Source organism: Gallinula chloropus (assembly GCF_964237585.1).
Source record: "Gallinula chloropus genome assembly, chromosome: 17".
NCBI lineage: Eukaryota > Metazoa > Chordata > Aves > Gruiformes > Rallidae > Gallinula > Gallinula chloropus.
In genome coordinates this window covers 6,348,458-6,373,661 of record NC_140102.1, presented here as the reverse complement: position 1 = coordinate 6,373,661, position 25,204 = coordinate 6,348,458, and the positions used below count along the sequence as shown (strand labels likewise).

Below are 25,204 nucleotides of genomic sequence, written 5' to 3'. Positions count from 1 at the left end.
AGCTGTCGCACAGATCTGTGAACTCACCTGAACCCTGTGCTGTCTGGACTTGCCTCAAAGACAAACTTCGCAATTGTGTGAATGCTTGTGCTGCTGAATCAGTGACATGAAGACACTTTGTGTGGGTCCTAAGCTGAGTGGCAGTCCATTACATGGGAAAAAAAATGCTTCTTCCTAACCAGACAGAGTAAGACATAAAGAACTGGTGGTAGATCTCATTTTCCTACAGTTTTCAATACACTTTTCCTCCAATACCACAGCACATGTTATAATCTGCAAATATAATTTAATCTGATCAAGCAGGTAAATAAATCTGTAGCACTCCATCTCCGTTCGGTTGTGCACAGTCACTGTTTCATGAAAAGCAACCACTATCAATGGGAATCCCCACAGTAATTATACACTAAAAATATTTAACATTTATCATCGTGTCTTTCTCATTAACATGATTTGTCTCACAAGCACATCCTTTGCTGAACAGTCAGGTACAGCTGCCTGTGACACTTTGTGCCTCTCTGAACAGGCTCAGGCTGAGGTCTCAGGCAATGGAGTGTGAAATTAGACTGGTGTGAAATGGGACAGGCTACCTGATGGTGCCCAAAAGAGAGACTGAGAGAGGGAAGGGTCGATTTTTCTTTGGATCTCCTTTCTTCCACACGTAACTGTGGTGCTGTGAACCTTCTATTTTGTACCTTCCAGCATCCCTGTTATATAGATAAACCAGGAGGTATTGATTTGAAGAGACATACCTGCTTGGTCCCAAGTCCTTCCATTAAAGGCTCTCTGAAAGGTGACTGGATTCCTTTGAGGAGGTGATGGATGGGCAGAGGAGGGGAAGGCAGAAATGGAGGTCATTCTGGAAGGAGAGACTGATAAAAAAGGGGTGACCAGAGGTACCCAGAGGGGAGCAACTCCCCTGAGGGGAACATGAAGCACCAAGAGGGATCAGTCCTTAAGAGAAAAGGGTAGTTTCAGAGGGGCCCTGATTAGCCGAGGAGGTGAGGCCGAAGAGGGAAACTCTGAGAGGAACGGTCTCGCCCTCGGGGTAAGGCGCTGGGCCGTCGGCTCTCGGGAGAGGGGCTGAGGAAAGCGGCCTTTGGGCGAAGGCAGGTGAGGCGGTGAGGGGATCGGCCATTGCATGAGAAGGCGAGGCACTGCGTAGGGGGAGCGGCCCCGAGGGGGGCGCCCACCGTGCAGGACGCGCGGGGCGAGGCGCTGAGAGGGGCGGCCCCCAGGCGGGAGCGGGGATGAGGTACTGAAAGGTGGGGCCCGCGGCGCGGGACGAGGCGTGAGGCGGCGGGAGCCGCCCTCGGGGACGTATCGTCGGGGGGCGTGTCCCGCGCCCGTGGGGCGGCACCGAGGGGCGCCGGGGGGCCGGACCCGGCGGGGAAGGGGCGCGGCGGGAGGCGGGGCCCCGCGGGGCCGGGAGGGGGGGAGGGTGTATTGTTCCTCGCGCGGTGCATGCCGGGCCCGCCTCAGCCCCCAACATGGCGTCGCGCTGTCACCTGTGTGTGTGAGGAGGGAGCGGGACGTGGTGGCTGCGGGCGGGCACGGCGGCTCCCGGAGGTCCCCGGTTCGCCGGCGCCGCGGTGGCAGCGCGCCGGTCCTCGCTGCTCCCCACCGCGCTCCGGCTGTCTGGCACCCAGGCCGCTGGGGACCCCCCTGCCCCCGCCCTGCCCCCGCCATGGGGGGGTAGCGGGACCCGCCTCGCCTCAGCCCTGCGGAGCCCCCCCGCCGTCCGCGCCATGGGGTCCCCGTCGGGCGCCTCGGCGGCGGCGGCCACCGACTCGGCCCAGTGGCTGTCGGTGAAGGAGGAGACCATCTTTCTGCACGACGGGCTGATCCGGGTCACCGACCTGGCCGAGCTGCCCAGCGAGATCATTGGGGTGGCCGAGCCCGGCGACACCGAGCTGGAGGTGAGCCGGGCCCACGGCCCCCCGAGCTGAGGTCGAGGGGGCGGTGAGGAGGAGGATGCTCTCGCGGCGGGAGGGGGGAGGACACGGTGGCAGTGGGGGCCTGAGGGGAGGAGGAGGAGGATGGTGTTGGGGGGAGGTGCTGGGAGAATGACAAGAGGAGGATGGGGGGCCGGGATGGAGGACGATGGTGGGTGCGGATGCAGGGGGGCTGATTTGGGGTAATGAAGCAGTCTACTTGTTTTAAGTCCATCTCATTTATTCTGAATGATGATGAGCATGGAGCTGGGCAGAGGGTGGTGAGGCAGTGCTGAAGATGGAGGGTGAAGTACTGGTGCTGCCTCCTTGTTTTGGATCAGCAGGGTTAGGAAATATGAGCCATGCTCATTTCAAGGTGGCCTTTGGCTCCTGTAATTTTTATTTATGGTTTTGTATCTTTTTGCTGTTGCTTTTAAATGGTTTGCAATTAATAAACCTTACAATAAGGTGCTGAGGGTACTGGGGAGAGTCTGGGTGTTTTATTTCTACTGGTGACAGTGATGATTATTAAAGAGCCAGGAGGGCAGCTGGGATTTTCATTACAGCTTTTTACCTTCTCAAAACTGCTGGTGGCTTGGGCTGCAGGCAGATGGTACAGCTGTTTTATCTTAGGAGGAGACGGTGAAGGACTGAATGTCACGGATTGTAGGTTGCATCTATTTTGTAGACTGCATTTTTTTTTTCCTCCCTGTGTGCCTCCCTTCTCTTCTTTCACCCCGCCCTCTTCCCCAGCAATGTGGCTTGCAATGACACAGGGTCTTTGTCAGAGAAGCTGAGTGGTGTGAGCTGAGAGGGGCTGGTTCAGCCAGAGCTTTATCTCTGCTGTGTTAGGTCACAAGCATTTTAGGCCGCAAAACCCTTTCGTGAAGCTGTGGCTGCCAACTGAGGTGTTGCTAAGAAGAACCCACGAGCTTGGCTTGCAGTTCTGACAGCATCATTGTTCGCCTTGTGACGTGAAGTCTTTACAGTGTTTGTGAAAACTTTCCACAGCCTTATCTAAGGAAAGAATATTTTTCGCTGAACGTGTGTTTTCCTTTCTGTGTGATGCGACGCTGGGGGTTGGGATGGGAACATTAGCAGCTCCCATGAAATGGATGTTGGCAAATATCACATGAACAGGAAAAGAGAGACTTTTAAGGTGGATGACTTATCTCTGGTATAAACATGGGATGATTCTCCCTTGTGGTCAGAGTCCACTCTGGCACCCAGTGCAGCTTGCATTCGAGAAAATATTTTGGTTCCATTACATAGTTCTAGAAGCAGCATTGAGTCTAATAACTGTGTTTGAAAAATGCATGCTCCCACACCATTATTTGTATCATATCATAGTAAAGGAGGATATCCTTTAAAAAACAAAACCCCCAAACAAACCTTATTTTTTAGGATCTTGTAAACTAGAGCAGAAATATGTTCCAGTGTGAAACCTGACAAACATTTAGCTCTTGAAATTTTTATTTTTATTTTTTTTTTTAGTGCTAGGAATGTCTGTGAAACTATAATTGTTTGGGTGAGATAGGGATGGAATCAGCATTACTGTGTCTTGTCCTTTTATAATGAGTGTTTCAGCAATCCAGTGCCACCAATTCCCATAATCTTTCCTGTTCCAGAGGGTTTTTTCCCTGTTGTGCATCTTTGCAGTGTGGAACTTTGAAATAAATAAATAAGTACCATAGCAGAGAGTCTTAGTTATTTATTTTGATATACAGTCTCGTTACAGAATATTCAAGACTTTTATTTCCTTCCCCAGAAAGAATTGATGACCTCAAGTGACTTTATTTTTCAGATCTTATTTTTAAAACGGTTTGTAGCTTTTGCTATTGAGGCAGGAGGAAATTTCAAGTGGTGTAAATGTAAATTATTTAACTCATAACTTTTCTTGGTTTTCTTCCTTTTTTAATGTTGTTGTTTTAAATAAAGGTAAACTGGAATGGCTTTGAGGAGCCATTTTGTGGAAATAGGTGCATGTGTTTTACTGAAGTGTGGCTGTGCCATTGTCCAATACACTGGATAGCTTCTTTGCACCATTTCTGCTCCTGCTTGCAATGTGATAGATATATTTGAAAGCAGTCCAAATACATATCTCAAGAGATTTCTTATAGGACAAGGGTAGGAGATGCTGCAGCTGCTGCTTTGATTAGTAAACTTTAACACACTTCTTGTGCTTCACAATGGTGGTCAGAATCCTGGCTGAGTTTCTGATATGATGTGCTTAATTACACAAAGCTGTATACTTCATTTTTTGGGGGGCGAGGGGTGGGGGCAGTATCATGCCAGTCTGTTTTGTTTAAATATCCCTTTAAATAGCTTGTTGGTGAATGATGACTATGTATTTGAATGCATTGCCTTTGTCCTCCTCTTCAGGGATTTTGTCTATTTACAAAAAGAAAAGTGAAGGGAAAAATGTTAAGGTACTTGTATTATGCTGAGAAAGGCTTCTGAAAAATCCTTATTTTGACTCCTATGCAACTTTTAAACCATATATATTCATCTGTGTATTTTATTTTGTTTTCCTTAATTGTAGGTCATGAAAGTGTTCCCATGCTCTTTCATGTGAAGGTAACTTGTTCTAGGAGTATCTCTAGGTTTCAAGAGTGTGTGGAGTTTTGTTATGGTGTTATATATATATATTTATGTTCTATAAATGATGTATGCTAACTTCATAGACTGTCAGCATATTTACAGGAAAAACATATTGCCAGGAAGGGAGGCACTTTTTTTTTGGGGGGGTGGGGTTGGGGAGAGGGCAGAATTTTGTGAGGATGTGTATATGAAAGCAGTTCCTGATACAGGTTTCCCAATAAAAGTCAAAAGACAGTTTGAGTTAGCAATTACCCAGGCCTTTGCACCCTGAAAAACGTTACACACAGCAAAATGGCTTTCAGAGTGCAAAGTCTTCTGCTTCTTGGAGACAGCCTTCTGCGACTAACTGCAGATGTTGCCATGACATTTTGTCCGGTCTCTGCCCTGGATGTCAGTGCCTGCACAGGAGGGACAGCTTAATGGCACACGAGCTGATCTTTAACGTGCCACAAATGGAAACAGCAGCACCTGCAGAATCCTCCCAATCAAACGTCTTCACAGAGACAGGAACCCCTGGGAGCGGGGCATGAGCTATGTCTGAAGGTAGAGGTCCTTTAAACCATCCGCTTCTAATCTGCTGGTATGCAGGAGTCAATGTGCTGAGACTTCAGAGAGTGCCAGCAGCACAAACCGATGCATTAACCTGTGGTGACTCAGTCTGGAGGACACTACTGCAGGCTGGTTGCTCACATAGGTGACAACATAGCCATCTGATGGCAAAAAAGCCTTCACTTGTTTCTAGGCAGTTTAGTTTGCTTGACATACTTTACTGTTGCCATCCTTCCATTTGCAGGGGCCTTCTTTCTGATCTTCACACTTGTGTCAGTATTTTCATTAGTTTTAAATGTGCAGTGTCAGCAGTTTCTCAACTAACAAGTGATAAGCTCAGTTATTTTTTTTCAGCAAGGTAGTAAGTGGGAAGAAAGGCAAGTCTTGGGTATATAGTCACAGTGTAAAGTAGAGCAACCTTATGTGTCACTCTGCTTAACTCGTAAGCGCTCTGTGTTTTACATAACAGCCTGGCAGAGATAATAGTCATTTGGATATTTGTTCTTGCTGCTCTTTTGTGTATCCTGGAAAACTTCCAAATACCTGATTTTTTAAAAAAGTTTTTTCCTCTTTAGCTTCATGTCAAAAATGTATTAGAAGTGTAGCTCCTACCTCAATAGCTGGATCATCTATGCATCTGTCCTAGCTTGTATCACCATAGCTGTCTGGATCATGTATATATCAGTCCTCATCTGATGTTTTGACTCTTGTCAAGCTCTGTTATTGTAGGACAGAGTATGAGAAGCTACTGGGGAGCTGTCACTCCATGCTGCAGATACATATTTTTAATCAAATATAAGTGTGGAAAAAAGGAAAAAGAAAAAAAGGGTGGTTCCTCTTTCCCCCAAGATGGTCTGGGCTAGCCCTCTGGGGAGAAGCTGGATGCTGAAGTCCAGTGCTATTTTAACAGAATGTGCCAATCTTGTGACTAACTTGTGCTTTCTGTCAAAAATATGTGGACCTGAAGATATCTGCTAAACTTTCACCCACTTTCCTCACAGATAGTAGAAACATTTTGTGACTTTTGCCTGATTGCTGAAGGAGAGAGTAGGTCTCTGTAATTATCTAGGTCAATGCTTCCCAAACCTTTCTGGTTGTGACCTTCCTTCCATCTACAAGCTTCACCTCTGTCAAGAGAGAATTCCCTAATGCCAGCATAAACAATTGACTTCTTCCTAAGTGGATGACCCCTTTTGGGGTTACGACCTCTAGCTTGGGAACTGCTGATCCAGGCATGTATGTGAGGCTGCGCACCCCTTCTGCTTCAGACACTCTGGTATTCCGGCCTTGGAGAGGGTTTATGCCTTTCAGTGTAACACCAGATGAAGTTAATTCTGCATGGGGAGGTAACCTTACACACATGCACCTTGGCTGTTGCTTCAGCACAGGAGCTGATGGTGGTTTTCAGGCATTGCTGTGAGTCTCTCCTGTGCCTTTAGAGAGATATTCTTGATCACTTGCTTTTTAAGCTCACTCGTTACATGAGTGTGTAAACCACCAATACTGTGTGGTTTAGTCACTGGCAGAGTTGCTGCTGTTGTCATTGATTGTCATAAAATGACTGACTTCATTAAACCTGTGTAATATGGAGCAGCACACCTCTTTGCTTTTTATTTTTAAAGTCATGTTTTAGTTGTCCTGGTAGAGAATTATTAGAAAACTTCTTCCAAAGGATGATTTTGCAAATATCTTTCCCAAATACAGTTCTTCTTACTGATTGCAGCTGATTAGTTCAGTGCCCTGCATTCTCAGGGTTTTAAATGACAAAGTCACATTTCGCAGATGTTTTCATCTACTACTTAAATGAAGAGCCAAAGAAATTTTTTAACAAACAAATGAACAAATAAAGAAACAACTCTCTCTCTTACAGCATCTTTGTGTATGTTTACAGCTTACCTGACATTAATTACAGAGCACAGGCATCAAGATTATTTGGTGAACTTGTACAGTTAAAAATTGTTTGATATTATATTCTGTATGCAGTAAAAGATACAGGTTTCTCAGTGCTTATTTCTGAGCAAGTGATTAGGTTTCTAATGGTTTCACAAGGGAAAATAGCTCATTCTTTTAGCAGAGTTGTTAAAAAGCTGTGGTGCTGTATGCAAGATTATGAATCAGTAGAGGGTTTGAACAAGGTGATACGGTTGAAATTTCTTAGAGAAGAAAAATTCAGAACAATCTTTAAACTTGTAGCATTCGACTGCAACACTAAAAGCATAATGTCAGGTATGTGGCAGCTGCTAAGAACCTATAAAATTTCAGTATCTAAAACATCAGGATAAAAATGTTTGCACATATTTATGTTTTGCAGACACACAGGCGTATCAAACAAAAAGCCTTATGGAGGGTTTAGAAAAATGTTTTCAAAGAAATCAAGGCAGTGTTTGCTCTAAGACAGCTTCCTACTGTGTGTCTTCAGAAACTGCTGTAAGCAGAAATGCTGTTGCCCAGCAGAGCAGCATCAAGTGTAAGACTTAGGTGTATGTATACAGCCGTGTTTAGGGGAGCAGTTTAAATTTTCATGTGTATTCCAATTTTCAAGGTACCTTTAATACTGTCAATTCTGGTATTTCTCTTATAGAATAATCTATAAATCTTTTAATTCAGGTTTGGGGTTTTTTTTAAACATGATTTTATTTGGATATCTAGGGAGAAAGGAACCAAGTAAAGAGTTGTTGCTCCCTGTACATTAACTCTGTGGTACAAGAGGAATGACCATATAGCTATAGTGTGGTGTAGAAACTAATGTAGTTAAGTTTTTTCATGCCACTGTTAAAGATACCATAATATTTTGAGATTGTTACAGGTTTTCTGTATGGTTTGTATCACCTGTGAGATGGGAGTAATACTTTATACTCAGGGGAATATTATGGAAGTATCTAGTTGATAATGGTAACTGTACCAGCATCCTCCAGAAGCTGTTCTCTTCAGGTGTGAAGTTCAGCCAGTTTAATTATGTAGAGAAAGGATTAAATCTCCAAAACAGCACTTAAAGGCTTTCACTTGCAACATGTAACTTCAGGAAAAGCATGCCTCTGAGAACACCTTCCTTGCTCACCAGTTAACTGTGTAGTAGAATTACTACTGATCAATGGACCCAGCGTAGTCAGGCTGAGACTGTGATTAGTATGCTGGGAAAGCTATTGCAAAAAGTCTGTGTTCACATCCTGCATTGGTTGTGCATTTTCTTCTTTGCTATTCTACCTTCTGTTCCACACCAGGGAACTGGTCTAAACCAAAAATGTAGTTTAAAAAACCCTAAGCAAACAAAAAAAAACTCCAAACCAAACTACATACACATACACACCCAGCACTACTACCAGCACCAGGGAGAGGATGAGGGGGCAGGAATTACGGTCAGAGAAGAAAGCTGAGTGGCAGCTCACTGTAAGATTTACTTAATGTGGTTGTAAAACCTCAGGGTAAAATTCTTCATGTACTTTAGTATGTCTTAATTGTAGCATGCCCGGTATTTACTATCAGCAGAGAAACAGTTTACCCTAATAACAGTGAATGCCAGTGACTACTTTCTGGAGACATGTTGGCTAAAATATAGTGTAATGGAAAGAAATGTCTGGTTAAGGTCATGTAGTAGGATAACAGGGCAAAAAATTGTTGTAGCAGGAAAGATAACATCCTCTCCATAGCTGATGATCTAAAATGAAATACCTTTTATGCCTCTCAGTGTTGAGGAAGATGTCAGTGACCAGCTAGCGTGATTGAACTTTGACTCAACCATTTTCCAATGAAAATATTTATTAAAATGCCTATAAACTGTTAAATAAGGAAATAATATTTAAGGACAAGATACAGCAGAAATAAAGTAGTGACAATTCAACTTTTTGTTAGCAGGGTTTTTTAATTATATGTAACTTCAGGCTGTTAAGTGTATAATTTAGACTTTGATTTTTCTCTCAATTCTCTTTAGATTTGTCTTTATAAAATGACTAAGTTATTTTAACTGCTCCTGAGCATCTTAAATTTCTCATGTGCATCTTTCCATAGTATATTCACCTGCATTATTTTTGCAGCTTGGCTGTTCGTCTTTTGTTAGCTCTGAATGTAATCTGTATGTCCAAATTATGTTTAGTATTCTTCTAAGTGTATATTGTGGTTTTAGCATGTTGTTGTTACTGTTAAACTGGTATTTCTGTTACAGTCTTTTGAGATGTAAGTAGGTACTTGGGTAACTTGGTTTATTGCAAAGCAAAGGGATCATTACAACCTCTTGATACTCTTAGATTTTGTTTAAGCCACCTTGGTCAAAAATGATGGGTGCTTTGCAGTTATTGAATATTTACTAGTTCAGGTGATTGTGCTTTGCTTTTGTGTGCTTCTGACATCTCCCCAGGTGTCCTACAAGTCAAGGTGCCCAAATACCACTAACAAAAGGATGGTGGAAACTCATCCGAATTCAGAGCTGAAACTCAGGGGTAAAGACTGAGGCAGCAAGGAGGTGGGGAAAGGAAATTTTACCTTCTGCTGGATGAGGAGTAGATGTTGGCTCCATGAAGTGCTGGAGAGGACAGCTTGAGTAACAGAGAAGGGCATCTGCTTGTTTTAACAAAGAGAATGGTCAGTGCTTCTGGCTAGGAAGATTTGGTGGAGAAGGGTTAAATTTTGTGGGACTGTTCAGAGATACATTTGGCAGAGTACATGGCTTTGATAGCCTGAAGAAACCCTTTTTAATGGGTGCAGCCTCAGGCAAAAGGTGCTCAGCCTGGCAGCCTCCACAGACATGTGCCAGGCAGGGCTGCAGTAAATCAGCTGGGTAAAGGATGGGGAAGATCTTTCTGATTCAATCTTAGTACACGTCATTTTAGCAAAAATGTGGTCTGGAAGCTCCTGTGTGGAAGTAGCTGTGAGGACTTACCTCTAGACAGTAAATTGTCTTTCGAGGAAAACAGACTAACAATTCTTTCTGGAGACTCCTGTATAGATGACCATACACCTTTCTCCTCATACCCTGTTATTTTCTGGAAGTATAAATACCTACTTAGACCCTCAGATGTTGAATGTTTCAGTTTTTCACTGGCTCCATGATCTGTGTGTGAAAAATAGATGATGTTAATTACTTTATTTTCATAAATCTGTAAGTCCAGGTTTGGAACCAACTTCTAAATCTTTTGAAGCTACTATACTTTGTATATTGTTGACGCATATTTCCTTTGTGAAAGACCAAAGCAAAACACTCTTAACAGTTCCAGACAGACCATACTAAGCTGATAAAGCAAATTTTAAACTGTGAGATTAGCAAGAAAATACAGCTTTAGTAGAGAAAGGTTTTTCATCAGTATCTCTGCGGATATTTGATGCTGCCTTCATTTATACAAGATGGACTCAGAGATGCGGAACAATGTTGGAGACAAACAATCCACCTTCTTGATGAGCTGTGGGACCTGAGGAACAAGGGTCCTAAGGCACTGAGTGGGACCAGTTTTTCAAGGTGTCCGTTGGGTTGGACCCGAATGACTGGGAACATTTACAAGGTTAAATTATATCCAGAATGCTGCCTTTCTGCAACAGATTGGTTAGTGGCATTGCTGAGAACCCACCCAGTGTAATACTGGTAACTTGAAGGAAACTGGAAAATATTCATGGGCTGAACTGGAATGATGTCTTCAGCTGAAATAAAGTGATTCTCACGTGCTTGAATATTTGACTGTTTAACCCTGCTTGCTGTTACGTACTGAGCACAGACTTGGGTTGAAGTCCACGTGAGGTAGTAAGAAGTTTGTGAATATACATAGTGGTATATGTATATGTTAGGTGGGTACAACCTTTTGAAGTATTACTTGGCATGGATTGCAGGCTTCCACTCTGTTTGTGGGAAGGGGAGAAGACTCTAGGCAGGTCCATGATGTGGAAGTATAATCTAAAAGGGAAAATCAACGACCTATACCACAACTTGACTTTTTTTCTTTGTTATTAGCATGGCCACAGACATGCTTTTTTCAGCATGTAACTGTCAAGATGAAAATACTAATTCTCTTCTTCCTCCCTTTCTGCAGCTCGTTGTCCCTTAGTTGAGGATTCATCAGGGATTTAGTTTAGTTCAGAAAAGTCCAAAGCGAACTGTTTTAGGAACTGATTGCATCTATAACGTGAAACAGACTTATTTTTGAGACAATAGAACACACAAATTAACATGAGGTAGTTATTTTAAATATTTAATATGTGGCTTGGGGATTAATATTCTTAATCTCTTTGAGGAAATTAATTAAAAGAGGTTCATAAGTTTTAACAAGCTGAATACTAACATCTATTCAAGTGTAATTATTATGTGAATTACTTCTAGAGTCATGAGAAGTTCACTTTAATGATAAGCATTCTACTACAAAGCTGTTCATTGACTTTAGGAAGGGTGTTTGTCGAAATGGCAGATGTGATTTGTCCTGGAGCATTCTGTCAAGCTGTTCAAAAGTCTACAATTAGACATGAATATCTCTTTCATATTCTAGATGACTACTGCCTACAATAAATCCCCCCCCCCAAACCTAGCACCAGGCAGTAACAAAAAACCTACCCATTGCATCTCTTCTCCTCTTTTGCATTCTCCTGCCCTTTTTGAGGTTTTTTGGGGGGGTAATTAAATGCAGGAAGGACAGTTCTAGAGTGTAAAGATGGGCCAGAGAGACCGTGTTTGGGGTGGATGAGATGAGGCAGTGTGACATGCAGGCACCAGATCCAGAGGCATGGAAAACATTTGGCTCACTGCTCTCCTTTAGCTTGCCATAGCCCAAGTGACTTTGCTGCTCTCAAGTTGTTGTATACTGTAGGGAGAAAAGTTGTCTGTAAATTACTTAAAATTGTAAGTTCTTTCAAGTACCAGACTGGGTACTAACCCATAAAGATGTTTCTTTCTGTCATCGTTTCCTTGTTTTCTGTTGTTCCAGCTCTGTCTCCAATTTTACTTAGAAGTGCCAAAAAAGCCTCTTTCTTGTGTCTGAAATGATGATGATGAGACTTTAAGGTTTTTAAACTATGGCAGCAGCTGGCAGTATTTTGAGAAAGGTGCAGCTAAGTGCAATGTGATAAAATTGAGGAGGCAGAGAAAGCAGGGGAGGGAAAGCATATAACAAAACTCTTGGCTTATTTTAGAGAGCTTGTTGGTTTGTTTGTTTGAAAAGCTCTGAAGCTAGAATATGTATGTTCTTATTATAAAATATTGTTGACCTATTGGTTTCCATAGAAGGGCTCTAAACTCAGCCCCGCCGGACCTTTTTCTCCCTCAGTACTTTTGAAGTTCTTAGCAAAACTGCCTCAATTACAAAAAAAAAAAAAAAAAAAGTTTTATTTTTAAAGATACTATTTTGTATTTTTCTTTACAATATTGTTGCTTTAACACCATGATTGAAAGTCTGAAAATCTGTTGGCAGCCCTCAAGTCCAGGCTTCTGTGGCAATGCTGACTCGACAGTAACAGACTCCATACCACTTGCATCCTCTTCAGCCTCCGATGTAACTTTATTTGTGCCAAGAAATTAAAAAAATAAACAAACTAAGACAATATATCCCACAATCTGTTGTAGGGGACAGCTGATGTAGAAATCATACTGCAGCCATACATTAGGGTTTTGTTTTTTTTTCCCCTTGAGAAAAAGAAAACCTATCTCAATCCCAACCTTTTCTCTCCTTGCAGATACTAACATTTGAGACCAAGAATCCGACGGAGCTGGCTGAGCGCTTACGATCTGTGTGCGGGAACCAGAGCAATGCTTACGCCCGACTGCTGGAGTACCGACTGAACGCCTTGCGGGGACTCTGGAATGCCCAGCGCCAACTGGCCTTGGAGGAGCAGCATGACCGGGAGAGCTCGGGGGATGAAGAGGCGCTGGCCTTGCTCAAACGTCAAGGCTTGTTACAGCAGCCTGAACAGGCACCGTTTACTTCACGAATGGGGCTCCTATTGGTCTTTCCCCTCATTCAGTCGCAAAGTAGAACAGACCCTTCTCTCTGTAACATAACTGCTGAGGTGCTATTGAATTGCCTTCGAGACTGCCAGCCTTTGAGTTTGACTAAGGAACCAGCTGACTGTCTCAATGGGATAGAGTCTTTGCTCTGCTCCTGGCTGGAAGACACTTCTGCTTCAGGCCAACAGATCCCATATAAGCAAAAAGAAAATGCTGCTGCTGCCCTAGTTGCCTTGGCTTGTGCAAGGTAAGGAAACTACTGAAATGACACATTGTGGTTGGTGTCAGTAGTAAGCATTTATGTTTCAACAGAATAAAAAATTATACAAGCACACTGTTGCTATTAATTTTTGGTTTACATTTGTTCCCCCTCCAGCCCCCAATAAATACTGGTTTGGAAGGGGTGAAACTGATAAGCTTAGCATTTTTTTTTGCATGTGTTTAGCATATGTAAAACCAGAAGGATCTAGGTTAGAAATGCCTCTTGTGCATACTGCTGCTTCTGCTGCAGTGATCAGTTCCAGGAATGGTTCCAAATGTTTTCAGTGTGGCTGAAAGTTGTCTCACTTTTCCCTTTGTGCTGCCCCTTTAATCCCATAGTTTATCTGTCTTCCTTTGGATGTAGAAGGCATTGCTGCCAAGTTTCAGGGCAATTTGTCTGCCTTCAGTGTTGCCTGTGAAACATCTGGAGACGTTTTTTCAGTTTGTTGCCAGTGAAGAATTCAGTGTAGGCTGAACTATCCTGTGCTCTGCATGGGTTTAGCACAGTGTCAGCTGATTGAGGGCAAAACGGCAGTAATAACTTTTAATAAATACTTTTTAGGGGATGGGACTTGGGGAGAGGGGGAGGATTACGCAGACCTTTGCTTCTGCAGAGCCGTATGAATTTAGGTCTAAAGTCACTAGTTGCCTTTTGAAAATCTTTGCTTTAATGTTTCTCAAATTGCAGTCCTGCCTGTGAAGTTTAACTCTGATTTAAGATGTTGAAGTTCTTGGGAGATGCCGTGAATTGCCCTAGAAAAAGCTGTATTCAAATGAAAACCACTTAATTTCTAGTGTACTTGTTCTAATGAAGTCAATGTGAAATCTACTGTATGTAACACTCCTCGTCGCTGACGACTGCCTTATCTAAAAGGCAATGTACTTGAACATAGTTCAGATAAATTGGATTTGATAAACACAAACTAATTTTTTTTTCCAGATGCCAATTTTCAGGAATTATGGGATGTTCTTTTGCACCTGAGTTTGTAAAAGAGCTAAATTTCAAATACAGCTTTTGAAATGAGGGTTGATATTATATTTCCTCTGCAAAGCTGTCTTATGTTGCTTACAGGGTTGCAATATCCTGATGTGCTTTGTTCACCTATGAAAGCCTTGCATTTTTCCTTTAGAGATGTAAGTTGAGTATTGGGTACCATTATGAAGAATAAGCCTTCAAAATGAGACCATTATTGAGGTTTCTAGCTGCAATCCTGGGTGCTTCATATTACTAAGAATAAAACAACAGTGTGAATATTGCTTTAAATAATTAATTGAGGTACTTTGAAGTATTCAGTGTCGATTTTTCTCCAAGCTGAGGTTTATCAGTGGAAGCATACAGCTGAAAAATATGGGGGGAAAAAACAGGGCTTGGGGGAGGAGATGCTGTTAGAAAGTTAAGGAGCTAAGCCTGACCATGTGTGACAAAAGGCTATATTCAGTGAAGTGCATGGAAAGGATCTCTTCAATTGATCAGTCATGCCTCTGAAGAAATCAATTCCTAAATATTATCACGTCTAAGATGCAGTCAGGATCTTGGTAGTTAGCTAGGCTATTATGCCTGGAAATAAAGCCACCCTATCTTGCAGAAAACAATTTCTTCCCAATACCCTGACTTTTAAAACAGAAACTGTAAAATATGTTTTTGAAGACCTCTATATCTCTATTTCTAGAGGAAACAGGTGTTTACCACTATGTTATAAACAAAGATTTCATAGATTCTCAAAAAAAAAAAGTCTTTAGCTTATGAATGAACAAGAATTAGAATTGCAAACTCCATATGTTTGTAAATACCACAATACAATTTTAAAGGAACACGCTTTTATGTGAGATTAGGAACAACTTCTACTTTGGTTGAATTTTGTTTTCAGAAGTATCTAGTCCACATATACATTTAAATGTATCACTTCAGAAGGGAAGAAGCTTCCAAATTTGTGCTTGGAAGTAAAACTAACAAGACTCTTGATAATAACTATTTTAGCCAAGAGAGCCATCTCTGGCTGTCTGCAGCAGCTCTTACTAATACATTGGCTCAGCCCCAGGAAGACCCGCAGATTGTATTTGATAAACCTAAATATAATTAATCAGCTGCAAGAAATATTGAAAGTAGCTATCTGTAATAGATGTGACCTTGAGGTATTTTATCACGTGCCTAGATTACCTTTATGTGTCATTTAAGACACAGCCCATGGCGGCTGATCTCCCTACCTACACAGTGCTTCATCCTTTTCCAAAAAGAGCGTGATTTAGACCGGCAGTTCTCCAGCGTTCTTCCTTTCTGTTACCCTCTCTTCCTCTTTTCACTTCCTCCACAAAAGAATGAAAATCATCCAGAAAAGAAATGCAAATTAAAAAAGAAGCTTGATGACATATCATAGATAGTCTCTCTTTATAGTACTGGATATTAGCTGCTGTGTATGTGCCTTCAGTCTTGTTTCAATAGACATCTTTAATTCATGTTTTTCTTATCCTTTTAGAGGGTCGCTGAAAACCTTTGTTCATACAGTGCATCTATTACAGAAACAGACTGATCTAGGATCCTTGCCGGTGGCTGATGTATTATACAGGTTTGTAGTGACTCTTCTTGTAGCACTTGTACATCAGCTCTGAAAATGAGTAACTGTATGTGCAGATAAATGTCTTAAAATGTGATTAAAAGGCTTTAGAGCTATTGAAAGCTCTGTAAAGATTGAAATTCTGTCAATTGCTGAAGGAAGACATTAGAAAGTAAAATCTAAAAGAATCTACTTATTGGTTTTGGGGTGTTAAGTTTGTGGTGGGTTTTTTTTAAATTAAATATTGCTCATTCCTTTAAATGGCTTCTGAACTCTTGGCAGAAGAATTACTTGAAACATCTTCCTCTTAACATTGACTTAGCTGTGTTTTTTTACTACTGCTGGTCTTTTTGCATCTTACTTTATTTTCTGCTTAAAGGTTGTTGCTTTTGGAGGGAGGACCTGGATCACCCTCTTGTTTGCTCGGAGGAAAGCACATAGTGTCTTGGGGCTTTGAAGACATGTTACCCGCACCTGATGCCAACACTAGTTCCAGCAGTGAAAATAAAGGTGAATTATTTCATAGCTGTTGGTGCTAGCAGGGGAGGAGACAGTTATTGTGGTGGTAATTGTTTCAAACAACATGTAAAGCTTTAGAGTTGGAAAGGATTTCTTCTTTTCTGTTGGAAGGAATTAAAAGCAAGTACAGTACCTATCAAATAGCTGAAAGGGTTTACAGGAACCATCTGGTGAGAGAGCTGGGCATCACAGGAGTGTCCTGATGCCTGGTATTTAATGAGAGGGGGAGGGCAGCAACTCACTGGGCATTTTGTTGTCTTAGTTTGTACTTGAAAACATGATCCAAACTTACAGGAGTGCTAAATTGTTTCCATTGTTTGGCTTGTCATACCTATTCACATTAAGCTAATCTGACTAGATATGTGTGTGATCGGTTTGCTGGGGTTTTTTTTAAAGTCATTTAGGTATCAGATAAAAAGAAGTATCCTGTTTTATATTAAAATTAAGAAGGCAGGTCTTAAGTCTGGTGTGTTAATAATAGTATGGCATATATATTTTTTAAAATGCAAGATAATGGCCTTCAGAAAAGTGTTGCGCTTCACTTGCTGAAGGCCAGCTGATACTTCAAATTGTCTAGTAATAGGACTGGAGGAAACCACCAAAGGCAGCAGTAGATACAGGGACTCTGTCTGACTTCAGTGGGAATTTTGCAGACAGGTCAAACTAAGTTTGGATAGTATCCACTTGTTAGCCTTTCAGTAAGCATTTTTTTTTTTTTGTCCCATGTAGTATTGCTGCGTTCAGTAGCTGTCATTGGCAGAGCATGTTTATTTTTAGAAGTAAAAGTTCATTGTTGTGGGTTTCCCCCTCAACCCCCCCCTTTTCCTATTCTACTTTTGTTTCTGTCTAGTCTCTCTTGCATGGGGGTTTTCATGCTTTCTCTTGTATTTCTTTCTCTGGATTAATTGTAAGTTTTTCCTGCTTTGCTTACTATTTTTGCACTAAATGAGAGAGTTCACATTGCTTTAGAAATACTAGTTCAAGCTTTGCTGACATCCCATTAAGTTTAATGCAAGCCATAGGAATTTACAGATCTGAGTTGCCATTTTAGGCTATCTGCAAATTTAATGAAGACATCTATATTTTGAAGAGGCTTTCTTGCTATTAGAGTGGCTGGATCTTTTTCCTTTCCTTAGCTGACTCTTCAGATTCTGTGAACTTAAATAGGTTGGCTGGACTGGTTTATTGACATTCCTGTTACAAGGCTTTGCCTTGCATGACCCATCTCGATTGTTAATAATTACTCCTTTGTGAGTGACAAAACTGTGTTTGAAATACATTTTGTCTTCATTTAACAGTGTTCAGAGGTGGAAGGATCTGGTTACTAGCTTTAGGAGAAGCACAGAGTTGTACCACAAATTTGATCAAGGCTCAATATTACATTACTCCTTCCTCACAAGCAGCATGTTATACCAGCAGTCCTGAGCAGGAAGGCTTGTGTAGTCATCAGCCTGGCTTGTTTTTTATCTTGCTGCCAGCTCTCAGTTCTGAACAGTGTTACCTGTCGCAAAAAGCAGAGGAGAGCGGTCTTCTCCTCCTTTGTATCATTATAAAGGCATTTAGTAGCAAATACTAAAGATGTTTTATATTGCAGTAAAGGAATTTGGTTGAATAGGCCTGTGTCCCTAAGCACAGTTGGTTATGCTAGTTGAGTTCCTACTGTATTTAGAGTTCTGAATAGTGTGCAGAAAAAGCCAGTTTAAACTTAGTGTGCTGGGTTTTATGTAGCAGCTTGGGCTGTGATACCCCAAGGCAGGTCTGTAACACTGCAATGTGAACACAACACAGGAAAAAGAAACCATTCAGAAATGGATGATGTATGTTTGAATCACAGGGGGGGTTGAGGGGAGCACTGAAGTCATTTATGGTCTTAAAAAAGAAGCTAAGTGACTAGCACCTAATTCTTGTTAAATTTATTTGGCAACAGTGAGAGATTTAAATAGTCCTAGTATTTGTGTGGGTGAGTGAGGTGTAATCTGGGCACCTCCGTAAGGCTTGAAACAAGTGTAAAGAAACTACTGCAAATGGACTTTGGTGGTGATACTATTTGGTGTTTGAAGAGCTATTGTAAATTCAGTGTTTAAAAAAAAAAAGGGGGTTGACCTGCCAGTGATGACCTGTCACCAGCATCTGTTGTTTTTCAGTTACTGTGGTAGCTACACAGGAGTGTAACAACCATGGAGAATTTCCAGTGTTGTATGTTACAGAGGAGGTTCCTGTTCTTTTCTTTCTTCCCGATTCAGATGCAGACTTGGGGCGCTGTCTTGCAGCAGATGGGCTCTATCTTTATACAACTAATTCGGTGGGCAGAGGAATAAGCAAATTAGGATCTGGATTACATGGTACTTTGCGGTAAGTGACAGTTGAATATTTGCTATTCTGCAGATCTGTTTAAAAAAAACAGTTACTGTTTTGGTGACCCTCTCTCAGATATTAGGTGTACCAAGACTAGAGTGTATTACACTTTTTCATTGAATGCTACTTTAATGTTTTGATTTTCTTATCTGAACTTTCTTCTTGACTATGTCTTCTCTAGAACTGTAGAATGATTTAAGCTGAAAGAAACCTCTGAAGGCCATCTAGTCTAACTCCTGCAAAGAGCTGTACCAGCAGAATAGCTAGTATTTCCAAGGTTATTTTATTTTGTTTTAATGTATAGTAAGTTGGCTTATTCTTTGCTGAGACACATACTATAGACTAGTTTCATGACCTCTTTATTTGTGGTTGTATGGTTGCTGAATATGTTTTATTTTCTAATTATGTCATTCATTCTATAAATAATTAGTGCAGATGTGACTCACTGTGTCTCCTTGTTTTATTGCTTGGAAGCCATGAGGCTTCTTACGCTTTAAGTTGTACTACAGAAATTGCTGCCTTATGCTGACTTGAAGTTCAGTCAAGTTCAAGGATGTGGTTGTGAGCTGTTCTTAGAAAAACAAACCAAAAACATGGCATAGGGTTTTAAAGAGTTTTAATATACTGCTTCTTTTGCCAGAGGTTTTGTGTACTGCCGTAATGAGGAGCTGGAGGCTGGGTGGGTTGCTTTTGGCAACGGCAAACTACTTCATCGTCCCGTCTCTTTCGATAACAAGCCTCACTCCCTTTTCCAGGTTGTGGATCAGCATACCCTTCAGGTAACAAGCACAGCTAGGATGCTCACTGCAGTTACAGTAGAGTAAGGAAATGTTCTTATTTAATCATAATCATTGCTAGCTTTAATTAGTTTTGTACTTCAGGTTTCTTCTTAGTTTGGAAACCACCTTTTTATAAACCCCAGTTGAAAGCATTGCGTGACAAAACTTGGTATGGTACAGATACATCTCTGTTTCTGATGTATTAGTGTGTATGTATGTGTGTATATATATATACAGTGTATATATATATATATATATACACACCTGTGTGAATGTATACACATACCTGTAAATGTGTATAAGGTCTTAGGGCGTACGATGTTACTGTAGTATTCTAAGAGCTAGGCTATGATATGGTCATGTTGTAAAACAAGCAAACAGTAGCAAAATGGACTTTGACTTAAACTGACAACAGAATCTTCCTGCGCAGCTCATTATTCTTCTGGAACAAAATTAAGGTATTTTTTTCGGATCTATTTGTATTTTGTAGATAAACAACTGGCATTCTTTGTAAAAACAAATAGGTTGTTTACTTTGGGTTTTTTCCTGCCATCATTTTAAGGATGGATGTACAACTGAAACTATTTGGATCACCCTTATCTTCCCAAGTTTCAAGTAACAGTTCAGAGAGGATGCAGAAAGTAGATAACTCTTTAGCCACATGTATTTTCCTTATGGTAGTGTGGGTATGCTCTCAATCCTTAGAGAGGACACGATCCTTTTATTTTTCGATATGCTAACTGTTTAGATACACAAGTGGTTTGCATGCAGTAGATCCATTAGGCAAATGTTATAGAGTAGCTCTTCATAACAAATAAATTTAATGGTACTATTATGTCCGTCAGTAAGCCTCTTACAGACTAACTGCACTTTAATCATTTATTTATTTATTAAGTACACTGTTAATACTCATAAGAACAGACTTCAGAATAAGAACTATTAAGATGTTCTCCTTCTCATAGGTATGTCAAATAATCCCAATGCCAGTAAATCACTTCCCGGTTGGCAGTACGATGACTACCGTGCATCTTTCTTCAGATGGTACATATTTCTACTGGATTTGGTCTCCTGCAAGCCTCAATGAAAAAACCCCCAAAGGCCACTCTGTCTTTATGGATATTTTTGAACTTATAGTAAGCAAATTACATGTTTTCTATGACTCTGGAGTTGATAGCATGACAATTGCTTAATTAAATAGTGACATTTTCAAGTCAACATCCTAGGTTTGAATATAGATCCGTGTAGTTTGAATAGCTGTTTGTAATGTGGTTGCAAAATAACTTCTAACAGAACAGAAGGTGTATTGTTTGTTTCTGTCTTCAGAGGACCTAGAACTATCTTACTCTAGCAGTATGAATTGTCTTGTAATAGGAAATGTATTTCATTGTAACTAGCAATCAAATTTTATGGTGTGACAGTAATTCAGCATATTAGGATTTAAAGCATTGTTTACTGTGGGTCTGCTTCATTGTGTTAAAAGCCAATCAGGTCCCACAAGTTACAAATACAATTGTTTTGTTTACACTGCATTTTTTATAACCAAGTATGTTTGTGTTATATGACAGCCATTGGGTTTTGTGTAAAAACCCAATATATACATACATACTATTCAAACTATTAACTCTAGAGAAATGTATCAGCAGCTTGAACTCCCTTTTCTCTCAATGGCTTCTGCATGTGTATGCTTATATGTGTATATATACATATGTGTGCATGCATTTCTGTATAGAAGTGTGTGTATATTTCAGTTTGACAATACATCTCAATCTGAAAATGGATTCATTTGTATAGCAGAGCTTGCAGCAGTTCACAGACCTCTAGGATTGGTCACTGAAATTGTACAAGGATTTAGCCTCAGTGGAGTAATTTGGGCATGATAGCTGTGTATCTGCTCAGAAGTTGCTGTACAGCTGCTGTACTTAGTGAGGTAATGGGACTAGAATTGGTAGGCTATGGTAGTACAACTTGGGGAAAACACCTAATGCTGTAAATGAGGTCTTATCTTTGTTAGGAGATGCATTCTTTAATAAAACACCCCCTGAATTTGTATCTGTATATATATTTGTATACCTACCTGATATATTGTCTTGTTCAATTAAGGAAATAATCTGACTCCTGTGGATTTCAATGTCTAAAAGTTGTTGGTTTATTATTTTTTTCCCCTTCCATTTTAATAGATAGAAAATGGTGTATGTATAGCAAATCCTCTACAGGAACGAATTATATTAATGAGAAAAGAGGGTGAATCTGCCAAGAGTATAAATGAGATGCTTCTGAGCAGGCTGTCTAGGTATAGAGCCTCCCCGTCAGCAACATTGGCTGCTCTCACTGGCTCGACCATCTCCAATACACTGAAAGAGGACCAAGCAGGTCAGAGGACATTTTACTGATGCTCAGTAATTTTTCATGGTTCTAGTAACTACTAATCTCAAGACATGGGAAAAAAGAGTGGTTTTTTTTCCAAAATAACTGTTTGAAATACTGCATTATATTTGTTTAATGCTTGAATTGCTAAATAAGGCATTGATTGTGAGACAATTTAAGAACAGAAAACAGGAAGGATGCTTGTAGCGCCCTTTTCCCCCCATGTATTTAATTCTAGGACCACTTTATGCCACATTTGATCAAACTGATAAATGCATTTCTCTGCTGGTACTTCAACTGGGCTTCTAATCGTTACGTACAATTAGTCTGCAGTTTAGATAAGGAAAACCTTTTTACGAGCAAGTTGAATATTATAAATTAGAGGTAGTTCTGGGTTTTTTGAGGTTATTTGCAAGATGTTTGGATATTCTTTTATGAGCTTGCTGAAACTGCACCAGTTAATTAGGGGCTCCTGAAGCACGTCCTGAATCAACAGCATTGATGGCTTTCAGGGTGATCTAGAGCTTTAAGATTGGGTTTAAGATTTTATTCAGTTTATCCTGAATTACTTCTTTCTTCACATGTACGTGACTTTTCTTCAATTTTAAACAATTAAAGGTTTTTCCATGAAGATAAACTATACGGGAAATAGATATGCTTACAGGGAAATTGGCAAAGAATTAACTTGAAGAGCTATTTTAAAGACTGTTTTGCCAGTTAACAACTAGAGTGCTAGAGAAGCACAAGAAGTGGCGGTTTATTCTTGGATAATTCTTTAGTTAGTGCTCAGAAAAGTGTTGATCAGCAGTGGCAGGAGCTAGATCATGATGACTGTATACGTTTCATGTGGAGCAGGAGAACTTAAAATAGTAAATGCGTAGTGAATCTTAAATTATGTCTCTGTTCAAAGATTATTTGGCTCTAAGATACTGCTGTCAATATGTTTATTACCATGTGATTCTTAAACCAGTTTTGTTTACATGTAAAATTTAGGGTTCAGATTTTCCTGGTTTGGAAATTAGAGATTACTGCGTTTTGGGTTTTTTTTAAATTCTTCTCTTTAGTACAATAACCTATGAAACTGTATCCTCCTGGGGATTGAACTGGTTGTGTGGGATTGTGAGGCCACCACTACATACAGCTTCTTTAAAGCAACTTCTAAATGTTGCAAAATATAGCTTAAATGAATTCCTGTAGTAACTTATTTGAAGCCCTACATAGAAATCTGCTTTATTTGCTGCCAGTTATTATTAAAGTCTTAATTTGTGAAGAAGCACAAGTTTATGTTCTATTTTTTTGGTTTAACATTTCAGCTGCAAACACTAGTTGTGGGCTACCACTGAAGATGTTAAGGAAGACTCCAATATACACGTGTGGAACATATTTGGTGATGTTGGTCCCACCCCCAGGTGGATCAGGCAGTTCTGCAACACGCTCACTTTTTGGAGGAACAAGTGCTTTGTCATCTTTAAAAAGTAAGTCAGATACATTTGTGGCACAGTTTAAGGCCTTGGTTTTCTGAAATACAATAAAGTCCTCAGAAATTTATCGGAGACTTTCTTCTATTTAGTTCTTGCTTCAAGCTTGGTGTTCAATATTTCGGATGGGCAGTTCACAAGCCGAGCGGATCTCATTGATGCTGCAGGAAGTTCCCTTGGACGTGGTGCTTTAGTTCCAGGACTCGGTAAGAAGTAGACTTGATTTCTGGGAGTATCTTAGAACTAGATGTATCCAACCCTTCAGTTCTAAATAATCTATCTGGATTTTGGTTTGCAGTTGGTGGGGCTTTGTGTCTATGGTGAAAATTTGTAAATTAAATGCTTTTAGGAAGTTAAGAAAGCAGGAAAAATATCTTGCTTTTTGCAGTTTCGCTGCACACGAGCTCAAAAAAAGTCAAGAAAGTAATCTTGAAAGAAGTCTGATTCTTTTACCCTGCTTATGCTGTAAGGTGTAACAAAGTTCTGAGTATCTGCTCTCTGTATTTGAAAATACATAAATGCATTGTAGGTGGAAAGATGTTGTAGGTAGTTCTCATTTCCCTATTACTTTATGACTGAAACTTCATGAGTGTTTTCTTTGAGACTTTTTTTTTAACTGTTAGGTATAATAGAATAATCTTCTGAACAGTCTATTTTGAACTGGAATATTTGCCTGAAACAGGTGCTGTTGTATACTTACTTGAAACATCAAAAGGGATGTACATTTTCTTGTTAGGAAATCTCCTTTTCATGTCTTTTACCCCAAAGCATTGTTAGTAAATTGCTGTCATGTGACAGAGAACTCTTAAAGCAAATAATTTGGATTTATATCTGCTATAAAAATACTTTAGGCTACTTATCTACCAAATTTTCCCTTTTGTAGGTGCCTGTTATGATACCATGAATAACATGATATGGACATGCTCTAATGATTATATTGATCAGTGGTGTAATCCCGGGAACCAGGCATTCCACTGTGTCTGTCAGAGACTGGGAGTGAGTCATGTCATTACAGAGCCCAAAGGTGAGGTAAACCACAAGGCAGCAGTTTGTACAAAGTGAAAGTGAAATGTGCAATTGTCATAAAATAAATACACAGAATCTGCCTTCTGAATCCTTCCATTAAATGCTGAGTTCATTTTTAAGAAAGGAAAAAGCAACAACTGACACATGTTTAGAAGCTTTCAGGTGTGGGGAGTTCTGTTTATCATGTGTGCAGATGTATCAAGGTTGGAGTCGATGGTGATACACTGCATCTGAGAAGGAAACGCTAACGCAGTAACTTGTGCTTGCACACAGAATTTGAACTGCTTTTCTTTTTCTAGGGGATGCAACAACCACAAATGAGGTTATTAACCAGTTACTGCACCACGTTGGTGCCATGTGCATCCACCAACTCAACCTGCTTGCAGCCAGCAACAGTCTTCCTATAACAAATTTTTTAGGCAAGCAGCATCCAATTGAAGCACATCACCTCAGCAGTATTTGTGACATTATGGAGAAAGCGATGGTGAACGGAGATACGTGTATAATACGCTGCATCCTTGTTGTCTTTCAGGTACAAGAACATCTTTAATGTACTTCACAATAAACACTAAAAAAAAAGCTGTCTTAGAATACAGGCAACCACTTGATTTTATTTATTTTTAATTTTTTCTCCATTGCATTCAATTTAATGGAGATTGAAATGGGTGTAATAAAATACCTCAAAGCCACTGCCAGGTCAGAGTCCTAATTTGAATATAATCACCACTTTCATAGATTGAAACAAAATCTGGAGAGGCTAGCTAACTTCTTTCTTTCTTTACTTTTTCCTTCCTTTTTCCATGGGGGGATGAAAAAAAAGAGACAGGGTTTCTCTTGGTGCGAAAGCATTAGCCTGTATTTTGGCAATCCAAAATCA

At 40.4% G+C, this 25,204-nt stretch overlaps 1 protein-coding gene across 1 annotated transcript in view; it reads left to right on the top strand.

The window, feature by feature from the left end:
• Nucleotides 1–1,745: 1,745 nt before the first annotated feature.
• Nucleotides 1,746–25,204, top strand: part of HECTD4 (HECT domain E3 ubiquitin protein ligase 4) — a gene marked incomplete at its 5' end in the record, with an annotated part of 72,653 nt that continues 49,194 nt past the window's right edge. Inside the window, 12 exons of the mRNA XM_084271919.1 lie at nt 1,746–1,916; nt 12,723–13,240; nt 15,729–15,818; nt 16,186–16,316; nt 18,569–18,677; nt 19,321–19,459; nt 20,422–20,592; nt 21,637–21,829; nt 23,137–23,298; nt 23,394–23,507; nt 24,185–24,325; nt 24,627–24,859. Of these exons, the coding sequence (XP_084128045.1) occupies nt 1,746–1,916; nt 12,723–13,240; nt 15,729–15,818; nt 16,186–16,316; nt 18,569–18,677; nt 19,321–19,459; nt 20,422–20,592; nt 21,637–21,829; nt 23,137–23,298; nt 23,394–23,507; nt 24,185–24,325; nt 24,627–24,859 (2,172 nt within the window). The remainder of the gene's footprint in view (nt 1,917–12,722; nt 13,241–15,728; nt 15,819–16,185; nt 16,317–18,568; nt 18,678–19,320; nt 19,460–20,421; nt 20,593–21,636; nt 21,830–23,136; nt 23,299–23,393; nt 23,508–24,184; nt 24,326–24,626; nt 24,860–25,204) is intronic.